Genomic DNA, 17,395 nt, shown 5'->3' on the forward strand with positions numbered 1-17,395 from the left:
TTTTAAATTTGTCCCATCTTCGAGCTGTTTTTGTTTAGTCATGCTGTCATCAATTATCTGTCTGACCTTCAGGATTTCAGGATGCTGCAATCACATCAGTTCCTGTCTACTCAACCAAATATTGCATATTTTTCCTGACAATGCAACTTTGTCCAGCAACTGCAATTTTGCTGCAACCTTTGGCCAATTGTTCCCAACCTTTTAGTCATCAAACAAAGAGCCAAAGTCTGCAGGCAAGCACAGGAATGGACCATGTGCGGGTTTAGAGAAATCCAGTGTTCATGTTCTATGGGGGAAATAAGAGCTCATTTAATGTTATCAGATAGAAAGGAGATGTTTTTTAAAGTCACTGAGTCACCTTGATAGAAGACCTGATGATCTGTTCATAAAGAAAACCACTAAATGTAGAGTTGACACAATTATGATGGATCCAAATTAGGCTAGGGCAGTATTCAATTTGTATTACAGTCAATATTTCTCCACATTTTACCTCGCTTATTCAGTATTACAGTGACCACTTCAGTGACATTACCAAACTGCTGGGTTTTCCTCCACCGTAAGAAACAGAATTCCAAACAAAATTATTAAAACCAAAATGATTAAAACAGACCAGGTCGTGTTCAGGTTTACTGACTCCTACCAGGAAACATTCAAACGTTGGACCTGCAGCACTCTCCATGTAGCTGCTTCTCTCTCCACACAGGAGCGCGCCTCACGCAGAGCAGGTTCAGTCGGACTAGCAGAACTCTCCAGGGTCGCGTGAGGCCAAACATGACAGAGTTTAAGTACAATGGATTAACCATTTTTATTTCAAACTAATGCAACAAATGTATTGGAAAAGTAAATGGTACCAAGTTAAAGCATTCGCAGCATTTTCTGGTACTGTCTGAGCTATTTTTAACAACAATAGCATTTAATTAAATTAAACCATGGGTTTCAATTGAAATGGCTGCATGTTGATGCAAAGTGTAAATGAAGGTCCACAAACTTTGAACGGGAAATGTTTTTCAAATGGCAGCAAATGAGTCAAAACTCCACACAGAAATAAGACGTGTTCAAACATTCCTGGTGGATACCTCTGACCCTCATGAGCGCTCACTGCTCCTGCACGCTCGTGTTTGATCCTCCCTCGAGCAGAAAAAGTCATTGCGCGAGAGACTGTCTACTTCCATGTGCGTGAGCTGCTCCTTTGGGTATTTGATGCGTGCACGCTTGCAGAATCAGTAAGCGTGCACGTGCAACATTTTGTCGTGTGGGCTTGTGGAGGACCTGGGTCTGCTCACGGAGAAACTTTCTGCGTACGAGTGGAGAAGGACTTTTGACAATTGTGGGCGGAGACGGAGGGCTGCACTGGCTTTCTTCTAATTGGATGGCGTTATTGATTAGTTGAAAATGCATCTTTAAATTGGAGGCGTTTCCATCTCTGGCAGTCACCTTTTTCATGCATAATTTAGAAATGGCCTCTTCAGGATTAGGGGGCTCTCCTTCTTTTACTTAAAACCCAAAGTTCTCCAGAACTGTGGAAGTTGTTCTCATAGATCAGGGGTCAGCAACCTTTACTGGCAGCTGTGGAGCAGCGGCAGGGTGGTCGACTCCTGAACGGAAGATTGCGGGTTCGATTCCTGCCTTGCCCATGTGTCAAAGTGTCCTTGGGGAAGACGCCTAACCCCAAACTGCCTTTGGTGGGAGGTTGGTCCCAGTGTTCGGCAGCGGAGCCTCCACCAGTGTGTGAATGTGTGAATGGGTCTGTGACTGAAGCGCTTTGGGCCCTTGAAGGAAGGTAGAAATGCACCATTAAACATTTACTTTATGACATGAAGTGCCAATGAGAAATATTCTCCTTAACACCTGTGCCATCACCAGCTATAATGCAAACTCTGCTGTTGTTCACCCTTCAGCCTGTCCAGTCAGGGACTGTGACAGTGATCAGCTTTCACTGATTCACACCAGTGGTTACAGTTTATAAGTCGAATGCCCTTCCTGACACAACCCTGTATATGTAACTCTTGAGCTGTCTTTGGTATGTTGATGTTGGGAGTGGGGTCATCTGGACCCCACAAGACAGTGCACTAAACTTTTTATTTCAATCATTTTTGGTTTTCACTGGTGTCATTGGCAGTCATGAAATCCTGTCCACCTTCATCCACATTTGTCATGGGAGGGAACACACGTCAATGTAAGGCTGGGGTCATCTGGACCCCGTCAGAGAGCACCAGGGTTAAGACACAGAGAGACCCAGCTTTGGAGCAGCATGGAGGGTCTTGTCTAAGGACCTTCACTGGATTTTAGCTGATTGCTCTGGAAACTGAACCCAGGTCTACACCAGCCACCTGAACTATCCAGACACCTCTAACTGTGACGCAAACTTTAATCCAAAAAAATACAAAAACATGTTCAGTATATCTAAAACAAATGTATTTCACAAACAGCTGGTAAAATAGCTTTTTTAGAAAATATTTTGACATTACCTCAAAAAGTGCTTGAATAAAAATATTGCACAAAGAAAATAGGCCAAAGTTGAAATAGTATTGTAACCATGTTGGTCTGAAACCAAAAGTACTGCATGTGTGGTTTGTCACAATAAAGCAATAGGATTGGATACATCAGAACACAATAACCTGAATATTTCTAAGAACTTCACAACCATTAAGAATTGAAAAGAAAAAAAAGCTTATACTTTTGGATTTTTCATTTTTTTCTTACATTGTGAGACAATACCTCAGTAACTTAATGCGAGTTAATTCTGTGATGGAGCTTTTATTGCATGTTAAATTAAATGTTTTACTTTTTTGTAAAAAAAAAAAAAAAAGAAAAAGTAAAAACAAGGATTACACACACACAGACCCCCCACCCACACCACATACTAGCAGGAACAAATGACTAGAATTCTAGAAGAGACGTAAGACGTGGTTCTGCTGTGAGGAAACCATAGATCAGGAATCTCTTCAACCAGCAGCAGATCAACCACAGAACATCACTACGGCGCCCACCAGAACCAGACAGCTACAGGTCCACTAAAACACTCCAACAAGAGCGAGCCTCAGACAATAAACACAGACCAAACCAGCAAGTCCTGCTACAAAAGATCCCCATCTGGAAACTAAACTTCATCAGCGACGCCAAAAACATGAACATAAATAAAAAAACAAACAAAACAGCTGAGCCGGCGGTGGTCTGGTCCACACAGAGGTTAGAGTTTAGCTTGTTTTGTGTTTCCACTTTTGCAGTGTGTGTATGTTGTGACCTGCAGTGTTCATTGATGTGTGATGTTCAATGTTCTCTTCCTTGTGTTTTCTGCAGACGGTGTTGTGTCTCCTGGACAGCGGGGCTGACATCAACCGGCCCAACGTCTCCGGAGCCACGCCCCTTTACTTCGCTTGCAGGTCTGATGAAGGGGTCAGAAACAAGTTCATAGGCTAGCCTACTGTAGCACCAACCAGACACTTGAAGTGCACCCTTTAGGAATAATTTGGAAAGTTTTCTTTGCCACAGAATTGTAATACTAAGGGTAAATAAATTCCAATGTCTCAAGGCATGTGGTATTTCTGGTATAACAAAAATGAATGGTAAAGATAGAAGCTTCTCTTTCCACATTTAACCCCCTCACTCTGAGGGAGTTGCAGTCATATCTGACCCCTATATCTAACCCTTGTTAAAATGATTTGATTCATATCATAACTTTTGGTTGCGGTTCGATTCATAGTTGATATTGGTTCAGTTAAAGTCCCACTGTTTGTCACGCACCTAAGTGTGTGAAATTTGTTCTCCACATTTGACCCATCCCCTGGGGGAGCGGTGAGCTACAGACACAGCTGCGCCCGGGAACCATTTGGTGGTTTAACCCCCCAGTCCAACTCCTTAGTGCTGAGTGTCAAGTAGGAAGGCACTGGGTCCCTTTTTTACAGTCTTTGATATGACTCGGCCAGGAATTGAACCCACGACCTTGCAATCTCAGGGTGAACGCTCTACCACAAGGCCACTAACGATCCGATTCACTGACCTAAAATAGATCCAAACATCTTTATCCCAAACCTCCACCAGTGTGACTCGGAGGTAAAAACCTGCTTCTGAACAGTGCCGGTGAAGGTTTCTAGATTCCTTGCATTTCTTCAAAATGATCAACTGTAAATTAAATATGTGTACCCGCTCGTTTACATGGGTATGGGAGGGGCTGCTGTTGAGAGTGCAGGTTTTTAAAGGATTACTCAGCTGTGAATGATCAAAATACTGCTTTGAGGTTCTTTATAGAGAGGAATGAACAGTATAATGCACTTAAAAGCTCAAAAAGTGGAATCTTCTTGGGATGGCCTCTTTAAACAGAACTTGATGAAATTGAGTGGTGTAGTTTGATTATTTTAATAAGCTATATGAGATTTTAGACAGTTTAAATATAGATGTGAATTCAGAGTGAACCCCCAGTGTTGCTCACTGTGGTTGAAGGAGCTCAGTGAGTTTCTGTGTTTGCTCAAACGTACTAAAAATTAGAGGGAACATTGCTCACCACAGTCTTCAACGCCTCTCCGTTCATTCTTGATGACACCCTTTGGACACGCATCACACCTGAAACCTTCCTGCGGCTGTTCTCACCTGCTCACACATGTCAGATACACTGCAGAAAGACTTAGCTTTACAATAGCAAAAGAGCACTAATCTTAAAGACCCACTTCTATGAAACTGGTGTTTTTAACATGTTCTTGTAGCATTTTTCTCATGATGGAGGACATGTATTGTAGAATTTAAGGTGAATATCTGATTATTTCTTTATTCAAATTGGGATGAATTGGGAACAAATGAGAACATCTGGTTGGAAAAAGCAGGAGATTTGTCCGTAAGCCAAATCTCCTGCTCCAGTCCATTCTGATGCATCTACTTGTAGACTAACGCCGGGGTCACACTGGACGCGGAAGCCCGCAAAGCGGCGCGGAGCGGAGTGCGCTTCCATTCGGCGCCCATGTTAACCTATGGCGTTGGTCAGACCAGGAGCGGAGCGGCACGGAGGGTCCGCGCGGTGCAGCAGAACGTTTCGGCGTCTGGCCTATTTCTTCCGCGAGCGCTCCGCGTCAATACTGGCAGGAAGTTGCATCGAAATACATGAGAAAATCCAGTTTATTTTCAAAATAGAACCCATTTTTCACAATAAAACGCCGCGATTGACAAATGTGATCATGTTTTTGTGTCTAAACAGACTGTAGAGATGAAAATATGCATACAATCAAAACACACAGACATGCGTGCGCGAGAGCCCCCACCCCGGACACCACAGATCTCTGGAGCGGGTGTGCTGGGCTGCAGGGTTCTGGGAGGAAAAAAAGCAGGGCAGACGGGGCCCCCCAATGCAGTGGGGGCACACTGGAGCGGGACATGGGGCTGCGTTTGAACGAGAGAGAGGCAGAGGAGCGGTTCTTCTTGGAAGAAACATCAGGTAATATTTTTAGTTTATTAATTTACCGACGGAAACACGTGGGAGCGCGTGCGTGCACACAGACACACAACAAAACAGACAGACATGCACACGCGCGCACAAACCGATCAATGAAGTGGGCCGACTGTGGAGTTGGGGGGCGGGGTCTGTGTCAACAGGGGCAGAGACCATCCCCTTTTAGCAGAAACACGGGGAGATATCCTGGTTATTGACCATGATGGCAAAAAAAAAAAACAAGAGCTCTAGGAGAAGCGCCCGTCGACCGTCGCTGAAAAATTTGCGTCTGGTGTGACCTAGAGAGCGGCGCGCACTCCGCTACGCGGCGCTTCCGCGTCCAGTGTGACCCCGGTGTAATGGATCCATGAACGTCTTTGTTTTTCTCTGGAATCTGGTTCTAAACTGTATGACTGGATAGAAACGATATTGCTGGCTGTTTTTGTTGCATCGTGGATGTTAGGCTGGGGGTGTGAGGGGTTTTAAGCTAGCAGGAGAGGATGTAAAAGAATGATGGGATATCAACAGAGGCTTACTTCATGAAAAGTCCCACCTGCAACTCTGAGGTGATCTTCTAATGAACTCCTGCTGCTCTGCAGAAACTATGTCCCAGAAAATTACACTTTTTTTTAAGCTAAAAACGGCATAATCATAATTAAAAGATAACTCAGAAGGCTTTTACTGTAGAAAAAAATACCTGGAGTGTGAATTTAAGAAGAAAATCTCTAGAAATTAGTGAAATTATTTGTCCATGCAGCAATTCATTTTTACTCAAGCAATCAAAATTTGGAATAAATAATTCCACAAAAGTAATCAAGAAGGGAAATGAAGGTTAATTGTTTGATGGAACTACTTACAGTTGAATGTTATACAGCCCAATACATATTTTTTGCTAGTTCTAGGCAAAGAGTTTGTATTTTTGAGCTTTTTTTTTTCGTTTTTGTAGATTATTTTGAATCTAGGGTAATGAGAAGAAATGACTCAATTTAGAACAAATGTAAACACACAGAGAACATGTCAGCCCATCTTAATAAATCCTCAATTCTAAACTATCTCTTATTCTTAGAACATTAATCTATATTTTTGTTCACAGAATGGCGATATCAGTCTAACTTGTCAACATTTATTGAATCTAAAATAACATCCTCAAAACTGAACCAAAAATTACAGTGAAATTTGAGTTTTAAATAAAGTTTTCTATTATCAGGAGTATGGAGCAAAAGGATTTCTCTCAGTTTGATAATAATTTCCTCATTAATAAATCCTGACTCTTACTGGGACAAAAAAATCAAAATATCAACTGTGCTGATTTTGAGAAAAGCTTGTAACGGTGTAGTGCTGGAGGGCCAGCCTCCTGCTGGTTTTCCAGAAATCTGCCTTATCTTCTACTGATCACCTGGATCAGGTGTGTCTGGTCATTAAGGAGCTTCAATGGCAGGTTTGTTAGAAAACATCTCGGACACCGGCCCTCGAGGACTGACATTGGCCACTCCTTGTGTAGTGCAAAGAGAAGGTCAAACAACTTCAAACCTGGTTACATATCTTCAGTGTCAGAAACAATGTTTTCAGTCTTTGCAAGTATCAAATAGTTTACAGTGTAGCTCTTAGTGATGACTGTCCTCCCCACACATTCCTTTGCTTTAGCGTCTTGCTGCTCTGCTGTTTGTCCTCAGCCATGGCCAAAGGGACACTGCTCAGATCCTGCTGTCTCGAGGAGCCAAGTATCTCCCTGACAAGAATGGGGTGACTCCTCTGGATCTGTGCGTGCAGGTAGATGCTTCTCTTTCAGCAAATATGTTCCTCCTACAACCGCATCCTGTCCAGCTCATGTCTCTGTTACTTCCAGGGAGGTTATGGGGAGACCTGCGAGATTCTTATCCAACACCACGGAAGGCTGTTCCAGACGCTTGTTCAGATGACGCAGAACGATGACATTAAGGAGAACATGGTATGTTATTGTGTATAAAAGCATGCACAAACCCATGGCTGAACGTTAGCAGGACAGTGTTGTATGTGTGCAGGTCAGACAGGTTCTGGAGCACGTATCCCAGCAGAGCGACTCCAATTACCACAAAATTCTGTCCAGCCTGGCTGAGGTGGCCACCACCAATGGACACAAGCTTCTCAGGTATGTCTAGCCAACCAAGTGGCATTAATAGCTTCTGCTTCACAGCTCTTGTGTCACCTGGACATGCTCTGAAGCTGAGACACGTCAAGGCAGAATCTACCTCCCAAACTGGTTCTGTTGGTTTTTTTTTATAGCTAATCAAAACTTCTAAGGGAAAACCTTTAGATTTTTTTGTGAAATTTAAGAATTCTCCACTTTCCCTGTGAGTGGTCTGATTCTCTTAGAGATCAGTCCAGACCAGTATCTTGGCTGTTTCTAGGACTGCACTCTTCTGGATAGAGATCTTAAAAGAACGAAACAATTTTACTAAATTCTACAGACAAAAATATATTAATTGAAGTCAATACAGGAATCTGCTGTTTGATCATATCAGTCCAGAGGTCAAGTAACTTGGAAAGAATTCAGACTCTCTGGTCTACCATAACTAGCTTCATGACATCCAACCAGAACTTCTCCTTCTCTTCCAGCTCACATCCTACCTGTGGGGCATACCCACTAACAACATTGAACATGACACCCTCCATTTCTATCTTCAGACTCATCACTCTATCTGACACTCTTTTTACCTCCACAACACTCCTAACAAACTCCTCCTTTAGGATAACTCCTACTCCATTTCTCTTCCCATCTCCACCATGATAGAACAACTTGAACCCTGCTCCTAAACTTCTAGCCTTGCTACCTTTCCACCTGGTCTCCTGGACACACAGTATGTCTACCTTTCTCCTCTGCATCATGTCCACTAACTCTCTACCCTTTCCTGTCATAGTTCCAACATTCAAAGTCCCAACTCTCAGTCCAACACTAGTGACTTTCCTCTTCTCCCTCTCCCTACGAACCCGCCTTCCTCCTCTCCTTCTTTGACCAATCCAAAGGATATCATAGGTCTGATTGGCATATTTGGTTTGGTAAAAATTTAACATTGGATCCTGACACCTGAAACCTCTGTATTTATCTGGGCTAGGGACTGGCACATTGAGACCTTCATGGTGCTCTAGGGTTTGTGAGAATTCACTCATCCAGTCACTATGTGTTTTGTGGATTTAGGGAAGGTGTGGTGTACTGTGGAGGGGGCTGTGGGGTCCAGGAGCGTTACTGAGGACTGTCCAATCTCTGTATGACCAGAGCAGAATTTGGTAAAAGAAAAAAGATCTCTCCTGATGGAAAGAGTGAAACAGCTGAATGTGTTGAACAAGGTATGAAAACTTTAGATATTTTACAAAACGTTAGCGTGATTATCATTCTATGAAGAGATTTGTGGTTGATTCAGACACATACGGGTTGGTGCAGATAAAGACAGAATGAGGAACATTTCTGGAGACAAATCCATCAGATTTAGAGAGCAGCTGCTAAAATACCATCACAAAGCAGCAGCACATGTTTGAAGCTGCTGGAGTCTCTGAAGTCCACCAACATCAAGGTGTAGGATCTTCCAGAGGCTGCAGGTCTACATAAACCTTCTACTGGACTATGCTGCAGTAAGGACTGTTCTAAGAGCTGCATTCACATTCTTTTGCAGACTTTCAAAAGGTGACTAGCCTAATTGTCTTAGTTCTGTGGAGTTAGTGTGGTTATGTTTATTGTACTCTTAAATGTAAAGTTGGAGCCTGTTGTGTTAAGCCAGTCCTGTTACCTGGACTCGGTATCCAATCTAAAAGTTTGGAGATGATGATATCTCCCTGTCGTACCCCCCCCCCCTTCCCCTTGTTGTAGCATTGTGTTTTATCTCTTCAGTATCAAGTTGTCAAATCGCAGCAGTTTGCTTCTTGTGGTTGTTGGTACTTAGGGTTACCAGTTGTTTTAATTTTCTGGTAGCTTATAGGTTTCAAAAACAAAGCAGTAGTTCCTCCATATCTTCTTCATATAACCCCTCTCTCTGGGGCTGTCTCTAGAGTAGCATTTTCATCAGTTCTTTATGCTCATTTCTTCTCCGGGGACTTCTTGCTCTGGTTTCATGTCCTGGTTCCCAACAGCTACTGATAAATCAGGCAATGTTTGAACCAGTGGAAATTTCCCTACGTTTCCGTCATATCAGTGCGAGGCAGGTGAGGTGTGATGGGTCTGCGCTAAGTATCCCTGCTTGAAGTTTAAGGTCAGTTGAAGGTCAGGATTTGAACCATAGCTTTAAATGTGAGTGTCTAGGTGAAAGAGCTGGACCATCCTGCTGTCCCATCCGTCAAAGTTGGCTGCCTTGTTTTGTTTCTGACTTTTTATAATCCTACTTGAACTGATTTATCTTTGCTCAACTCTTTCGAATAACACAAAACATTGCAAATAACGTGAACGTTTTATCAGTCATTTTACCTTTTGAATTTGAACTTTTTTGTCCTTATTCCCTTGAGGATCTTCATCTGTCAGCCTCAGCTGTCAGACTTCACATGCTTTTTTCATGCAGTGTGCATTTATTTCAAATTTTATACAGAAACAATAAAGTTATGAAGTTTTTCTTGTTTAGGATTTGTTTCATTTTACCCCCCCCCCAGCCTTTCCAGCAGCTATGAGGCTCAGATGAAGAATCTGTTAAGGATTGTGCGAATTTTCTGCCACGTCTTTTGCCTGGGGCCGTCCTCCCCCAACAATGACAACGACATGGGCTACAACGGGAACAAGACGCCCCGCAGTCAAGTGTTTAAGGTGAGCCTTGTGTTGTGGTGTCTCTGCTAAGCCCTCTTCAGCTAGTCAGCTTTGAAAATGAAGGTCTTATTTCTTTTTGAGCTCAGGTTGGGACATCTGTTTGATTGCAGCTTGAATATTTTTGTGAAACTGTATGTGTTTGACCCCCTCCCTCCCTACCTGTCCCTCCTCTTTGCAGCCGCTGGAGCTCCTCTGGCACTCGCTGGAAGAGTGGCTGGTGCTCATCTCTACAGAGCTGGAAAGAAACAACAAAAACTCATCTTCCAACACAGAGATAGCCTCCTTGCTCCTCAAACAACACGCGTCTGACTGCTTAGAGACTACCCCGAAGCTTTCCTGCTTACTGGACCCTCAGATCGTCATGGAGGCAAAGGCTGATGGAGAGGACGTGATCTCCATGACAGCCAATCGGCTCAGCGCCGTCATTCAGGCATTCTACTTATGCTGCTCATGTCAGATGCCGCAGGGGTGAGTGTGATGACATCAAAAAGAAGTCCAACTTTTTGAGGATAAAATCTGAGGCTTCATATATTTTTCATTGAAATGGTGATGCAGCTGGTCAGCTGTGGAAGCTCATTACAGTAAGCCTTATACTTGGTTCTTGAGCTAATCTTCATGCCAAGTAAAGTCTGAAGGCCTTCAGTGACTCTGAAATGTTGGTGGCATCTGTGCTCATGAGCCTCAGCATCAGCCAACGCTTCTAAGAGTGGCCCTCCCTTCTCAAATGCTTTTTGTGAAGGGAGGGTTTTACTTGTTAACTGTTTCTTTTTAGTTAATATTTGCACTAGGGCTGTAACGAATATCCGGGTGCTCGGGTATTCGCGATTTGCTCCCTAAAATTCAAGTACCAATATTCGGGACGTCCAAGAACGCTGATTCGCAATCTTTATTAATGTAGTAAATTGTAGTAAATTATGATCATTTAATCATCTGGGGACGATGTATTTTTGCTCTGAAATGCAGATTAATGTTGGATTTTAATGTCGGATTTTAAGTTTACGAACTAAAACAAAGAGCCGTGGTACTGCCAACGGAAGTAAACACATCTTCGTGCCGATGAAGCTTCCGGTTTTCAAACTAAAACTAACAAGAGCTTTTTTCTGTTCAGAAACTGAGACTGAAGTTCCGCTCACAGACATAACTTCTGAAACAATGAATTAGCTTTAACATCGGAGCTTTAGCTCCAGTGTTTACATTCTTTTGGTTATGATAACTCTTCAACATTTGACGCATTTAACGAAACTCCATCTTATTCTGAAGAAACAGCCTCTGCTGCTGAAAGGTGGATGTAATCAACGTGAATCAGCTGATTCTGCTGCGAAAAAAAAGAACTTTTTTCATACGAGCTCTGCACCAATATGTAATGCTTAGAACGTCAAATATTGAAGAACATAGATAGAAAACTATGGAGAATATTTTCAGGCTTTGCTGTTGAATTATCCAAAACAGCAGTGATTTTATCATTTTTATGTTGTTTTACTGCTGAACCAGAAGATTGATAAAAAAAACTTTAAAATTACAACATTTCTTTCTCTCTGAATCTTTGTTTTTTTATAATCAGTTTTGTTCATTCTGATCTCCTGTTCTAAATAAATGTATAAATGATGATTAAATATAAATTATTTCAATTTTCATCCATCCAGTAAATAGACATAAACATAGCAATAAACATATTTAAAAGTAAGAATCGTTGTTCGATTCCGTGAATTGTTGAGCTTGATTCCTGAATTGAATCGGATCGCCACTTCAGCAATGATCCACAGCCCTAGTTTGCACTGTTTGCTTGATTGTTAAAACTACACTGCTCACAAAAATTAAAGGAACACTTTTTTATTGGGCCTGTCATGAATTGAATTAAACCTGTCTGATAATTTTCTGGTTGGTTAAGCAGCTGAGGGCCTCGTTAATCAGTTTCAGCTGTATTGGTGTTCATGGAATTAACAACAGGTGCACTTCAGTGGCAACAATTAGAAAACCCTCCAAACAGGACTGGTGTTACATGTGGAGGTCATTTCAAGTTTCTCCCTCTTGATCTTTTTTGGCTGGTTTTCCACTCGTGCTGATTTTGGCTTGATAATTATCTCTACTGGCAGTATGAGGAGATTCCTTAACCCTACAGAAGTTGAACAGGTTGTCCAACTTCTCCAGGATGGCACATCCACACGTGCTGCAGCAAGAAGGTTTAATGTGTCTCCCAGCACAATCTCCAGAACATGGAGGAGATTTCAGGAGGCTGGTGGTTATTCTGGGAGAGCTGGACAGGGCCGTAGAAGGTCCTCAACCCCTCAGCAGGACCGATTTCTTTAAAGTGCTCCTTTAATTTTTGTGAGCACTATATTTCACGAAAGAATCAGAATTAGAAAACTTTATTGGTCCCAGAGGGCAATTCGTTTGTAGAACTTCCAGTGCAGCTTCTCACTCACACAGCACAATCATATTGATGTGTCAGACCATTATAGTTTAAAATGAGTGCTCATTGGCTCCATAACAACGCACAACAATATCATCTCAGCAATAACCTCGAAAAACACTTTTATCTACATTCAACAACGTAATTGCTGAGGGCACAAAAGACTGTGAAAAACGGTTGGTTTTTTGTGTCGGAGCATAAAATCGACGCCCTGAAGGCATCAAAACAAAGTCAGGAGTTAGAGGATGCTGGGGCTGTCCCAGGATGCTCTTGGCTTTCTTCAGCACCTGTTCCTTCCACAGAGAGGGAAGGTCCCTCAGTTTTACACCAATTATTTTAGAGCAGGTCTTGACAATACCCTGCAGTTTGTTTTTGTCTTTCAAATACAGACCATAAAACCAGCAAATAAATGAAAATGTTAAAATACTCTCTATAAAAGAACAATAAAAAGTATTAAGAATGGTTTGGTTCACATTAAAAGAGTTCAGCTTCCTCAGCAGGTAAATTCTCTGCTGCTCACGCTTCACAATAGCGTCTGTGTTCAGGTGAAATTTCAGTTTGTTGTGCCTATACAGTGCCTAAATATTTGTAGCTCTCGACAATCTCCACCTTCTCCCCATGGATCACACTAACACCATGTGCTGTAGCCCGTCTAAAATTAATCTCCATGTCCTTTGTTTTGGCCACATTTAAATCAAGATAATTGGTGTCACACCAATCAACAAACTGCGATAAAGCAGGTCTGTGGTTAGTTTCAGAAGCAGATAACAGAGACACTAGAACAGTGTCGTCGGAGAATTTGATTAAAAATCTGTTCTCTTCTGAAGATCTGCAACTGTCTGTATACAAGATAAAAAGGAGAGGGGAAAGGACACACCCCTGAGGAGACCCAGTGTTACAAATGGAAGGTGAGGATAATTTTCCATTAACAAGGACACGCTGAACCCGGTCAGTAAGAAAATTTTAAATCAATAAAAGAAGCTGATCTGAGAAGTTAAAATCAGAACCAAGCCTTTGGATCAGAATGTGAGGCTGCATTCTATTAAAAGCAGAGGAAAAATCTGCAAATAAAAGTCTAACATGATAATGTAGCCACGAGGGGGCCCAAGCCAGGGTCTCATTGTGCCGGTCCCAAGCCCGGATAAATACAGAGGGTTGTGTCAGGAAGGGCATCCGACGTAAAATCTTGCCAAATCAAATATGCGAATCAGACCTACGAAATCCATACCGGATCGGTCGAGGCCCGGGTTAACAACGACCGCCATCGGTGCTGTTCACCGACAGGGTGCCGGTGGAAATTGGACTACTGTTGGTGGAAGAAGGAGAGGAGGAAGGCGGGTTCGTAGGGAGAGAGAGAAGAGGAAAGTCACTAGTGTTGGACTGAGAGTTGGGACTTTGAATGTTGGAACTATGACAGGAAAGGGTAGAGAGTTAGTGGACATGATGCAGAGGAGAAAGGTAGACATACTGTGTGTCCAGGAGACCAGGTGGAAAGGTAGCAAGGCTAGAAGTTTAGGAGCAGGGTTCAAGTTGTTCTATCATGGTGGAGATGGGAAGAGAAATGGAGTAGGAGTTATCCTAAAGGAGGAGTTTGTTAGGAGTGTTGTGGAGGTAAAAAGAGTGTCAGATAGAGTGATGAGTCTGAAGATAGAAATGGAGGGTGTCATGTTCAATGTTGTTAGTGGGTATGCCCCACAGGTAGGATGTGAGCTGGAAGAGAAGGAGAAGTTCTGGTTGGATCTTGATGAAGTGATGATGAGCATCCCTGGAAATGAGAGAGTTGTCATTGGTGCAGATTTCAATGGTCATGTTGGTGCAGGAAACCGAGGTGATGAGGAGGTGATGGGCAGGTTTGGTATCCAGGAGAGGAATGTAGAAGGACAGATGGTGGTTGATTTTGCAAAAAAGATGGAAATGGCGATAGTGAATACATTCTTTGAGAAGAGACAGGAACATAGAGTGACCTATAAGAGCGGAGGTAGAAGCACACAGATAGACTACATCTTGTGTAGACGGTGTAATCTGAAGGAGATCAGTGACTGTAAAGTAGTGGTTGGTGAGAGTGTTTCCAGACAGCACAGGATGGTGGTGTGTAGAATGACTCTGGTGGTGAAGAAGATGAAGAAAGAGAGGGCAAAGGCAGAGAAGAGGACAAACTGGTGGAAGCTGAAAAAAGAAGATTGTTGCATGACTTTTAAGAAACAGTTGAAACAGGCTCTGGGTGGTCAGGAGGTACTCCCAGATGACTGGATAACTACAGCTAATGTGATCAGGGAGACAGGTAGGAGTGTACTTGGTGTGTCATCAGGAAAGAGAGTTGATAAGGAGACTTGGTGGTGGAATGAGGAGGTGCAGGAGTGTATACGGAGTAAGAGACTAGCTAAGAAGAAGTGGGACACTGAGAGGACTGAGGAGAGTAGACAGGAGTACAGGGAGATGCAGCGTAAGGTGAAAGTAGAGGTGTCAAAGGCCAAACAAAGAGCTTATGATGACTTGTATGCTAGGTTGGGTAGTAAGGAGGGAGAGACTGACCTGTACAGACTAGCAAGGCAGAGAGATCGAGATGGGAAGGACATGCAGCAGGTTAGGGTGATCAAGGATAGGAATGGTAATGTGGTGACAGGTGTCAGTGGTGTAATGGAAAGATGGAAAGAATACTTTGAAGAGTTGATGAATGAAGAGAATGAGAGAGAACAAAGAGTAGAAGAGGTGACGGTTGTGGAGCAGGAAGTAAGAAAGATTAGTAAAGGTGAAGTGAGAGGGGCTTTGAAGAGGATGAAGAGTGGAAAGGCTCTTGGTCCTGATGATATACCTGTGGAGGTATGGAAGTGTCTAGGAGAGATGGCAGTGGAGTTTTTGACCGGGTTGTTCAACAGGATCTTAGGTGGTGAGAAGATGCCTGAGGAATGGAGGAGAAGTGTGATGGTGCCCATTTTTAAGAATAAGGGAGATGTGCAGAGTTGTGGTAACTACAGAGGAATAAAGCTGATGAGCCATACAATGAAGGTGTGGGAAAGAGTAGTGGAAGCCAGACTAAGAGCAGAAGTGAACATTTGTGAGCAGCAGTATGGTTTCATGCCAAGAAAGAGCACTACAGATGCAACATTTGCTTTGAGGATGTTGATAGAGAAGTACAGAGAAGGTCAGAGAGAGCTCCACTGTGTCTTTGTAGATCTGGAGAAAGCTTATGACAGAGTGCCCAGAGAGGAACTATGGTATTGTATGAGGAAGTCTGGAGTGACAGAGAAGTATGTCCGAGCAGTGCAGGACATGTATGAGGGCTGTAAGACAGTGGTGAGGTGTGCTGTAGGGGTGACAGAGGAGTTCAAGGTGGAGGTGGGATTACATCAGGGATCAGCTCTGAGCCCCTTCCTGTTTGCAATGGTGATGGACAGACTGACGGATGAGGTTAGACAGGAATCACCATGGACTATGATGTTTGCAGATGATATTGTGATTTGTAGTGAGAGCAGGGAACAGGTGGAGGTGGAGTTAGAGAGGTGGAGGTTTGCCCTGGAAAGGAGAGGAATGAAGGTTAGCCGCAGTAAGACAGAGTACATGTGTGTGAATGAGAGGAACCAGAGTGGAAGAGTGAGGTTACAGGGAGAAGAGATAAAGAAGGTGGAGGAGTTTAAGTATTTAGGGTCAACAGTACAGAGTAATGGAGAGTGTGGAAAAGAAGTGAAGAGGAGAGTGCAAGCAGGTTGGAATGGGTGGAGAAAAGTGTCAGGTGTGATGTGTGACAGAAGAGTTTCAGCACAAATGAAAGGAAAGGTGTACAAGACTGTGGTGAGACCAGCCATGTTGTTTGGACTAGAAACAGTGGGACTGAAGAAAAGACAGGAAGCAGAGCTGGAGGTAGCAGAGATGAAGATGCTGAGGTTCTCTTTGGGAGTGACCAGGATGGATAGGATCAGGAATGAATACATCAGAGGGACAGCACATGTTAGAGGTTTTGGAGATAAAGTCAGAGAGGCCAGACTGAGATGGTTTGGACATGTTCAGAGGAGAGACAGTGAATATATTGGTAGAAGGATGCTGAGTCTAGAGCTGCCAGGAAAGAGGTCTAGAGGAAGACCAAAGAGGAGGTTTATGGATGCAGTGAATGAAGACATGAAGGTGGCTGGTGTTAGAGTGGAGGATGCTGAAGACAGGCTTAGACGGAGGAAACTGATTCACTGTGGCGACCCCTGAAGGGAAAAGCCGAAAGGAAAAGAAGAAGAAGAAAAGTCTAACATGATCCCCAGAGTTCTCAAGGTGCTTAAAAATAGTGTTCAATAAAAAGAGTTTACCATCCTCGACTCCCTTTTTAGACTGGTATGCAAATTGCAGATGATCCAGTTTCCCTTCAGTTAAGAACAAGACAAAAGACTTTAAAATATGTTCAAAACTTTTCATGACAAGTGATGTCAGTGCCACCGGTCTAAAATCACCAAGGGTTTTTGAATTCCTCGATTTTGGAAGAGGTATCACAGTTGATGTCTTCCATAAGACAGGATTTGCCCGATGTCAACGCACAGTTGAAACAGTTTACTAAAAACAACACTGAGCTGGGTGGCACAGTGATGTAAGGTCCGGCCACAGATGCCATCAGGGCCCTTTGCCTTACCAGTCTTTACCTTTTTAAATAAGGCAGCGACCTGGTTTGGTGAAATTACTATTTCATTATCCTGCTTGAGAGAATTCTTACATTGAGACAAATTTTCAAAGACATCAGTTCTTTCAAAACGAGAAAAGAAGGCATTGAATGTGCTCGGTAATTCAGAGTCAGGTACACCGTTTACACATACTGGCTTCCTGTCCTCTT

At 43.0% G+C, this 17,395-nt stretch overlaps 1 protein-coding gene across 2 annotated transcripts in view; it reads left to right on the forward strand.

The window, feature by feature from the left end:
- hace1 (HECT domain and ankyrin repeat containing E3 ubiquitin protein ligase 1) overlaps positions 1-17,395 on the forward strand; it is a gene marked incomplete at its 3' end in the record, with an annotated part of 45,165 nt that overhangs the window by 6,796 nt on the left and 20,974 nt on the right. The window contains 7 exon segments of one of the 2 annotated variants that reach the window (XM_036215861.1): positions 3,301-3,383; positions 7,090-7,186; positions 7,263-7,364; positions 7,438-7,544; positions 10,028-10,178; positions 10,357-10,646; positions 13,416-13,496. In XM_036215861.1, coding sequence (XP_036071754.1) covers positions 3,301-3,383; positions 7,090-7,186; positions 7,263-7,364; positions 7,438-7,544; positions 10,028-10,178; positions 10,357-10,646; positions 13,416-13,496 — 911 coding nt within the window. 2 annotated transcript variants of the gene reach the window in all.

This window comes from Oryzias melastigma, linkage group LG16 (genome assembly GCF_002922805.2).
Source record: "Oryzias melastigma strain HK-1 linkage group LG16, ASM292280v2, whole genome shotgun sequence".
NCBI classification, from domain to species: Eukaryota; Metazoa; Chordata; class Actinopteri; order Beloniformes; family Adrianichthyidae; genus Oryzias; species Oryzias melastigma.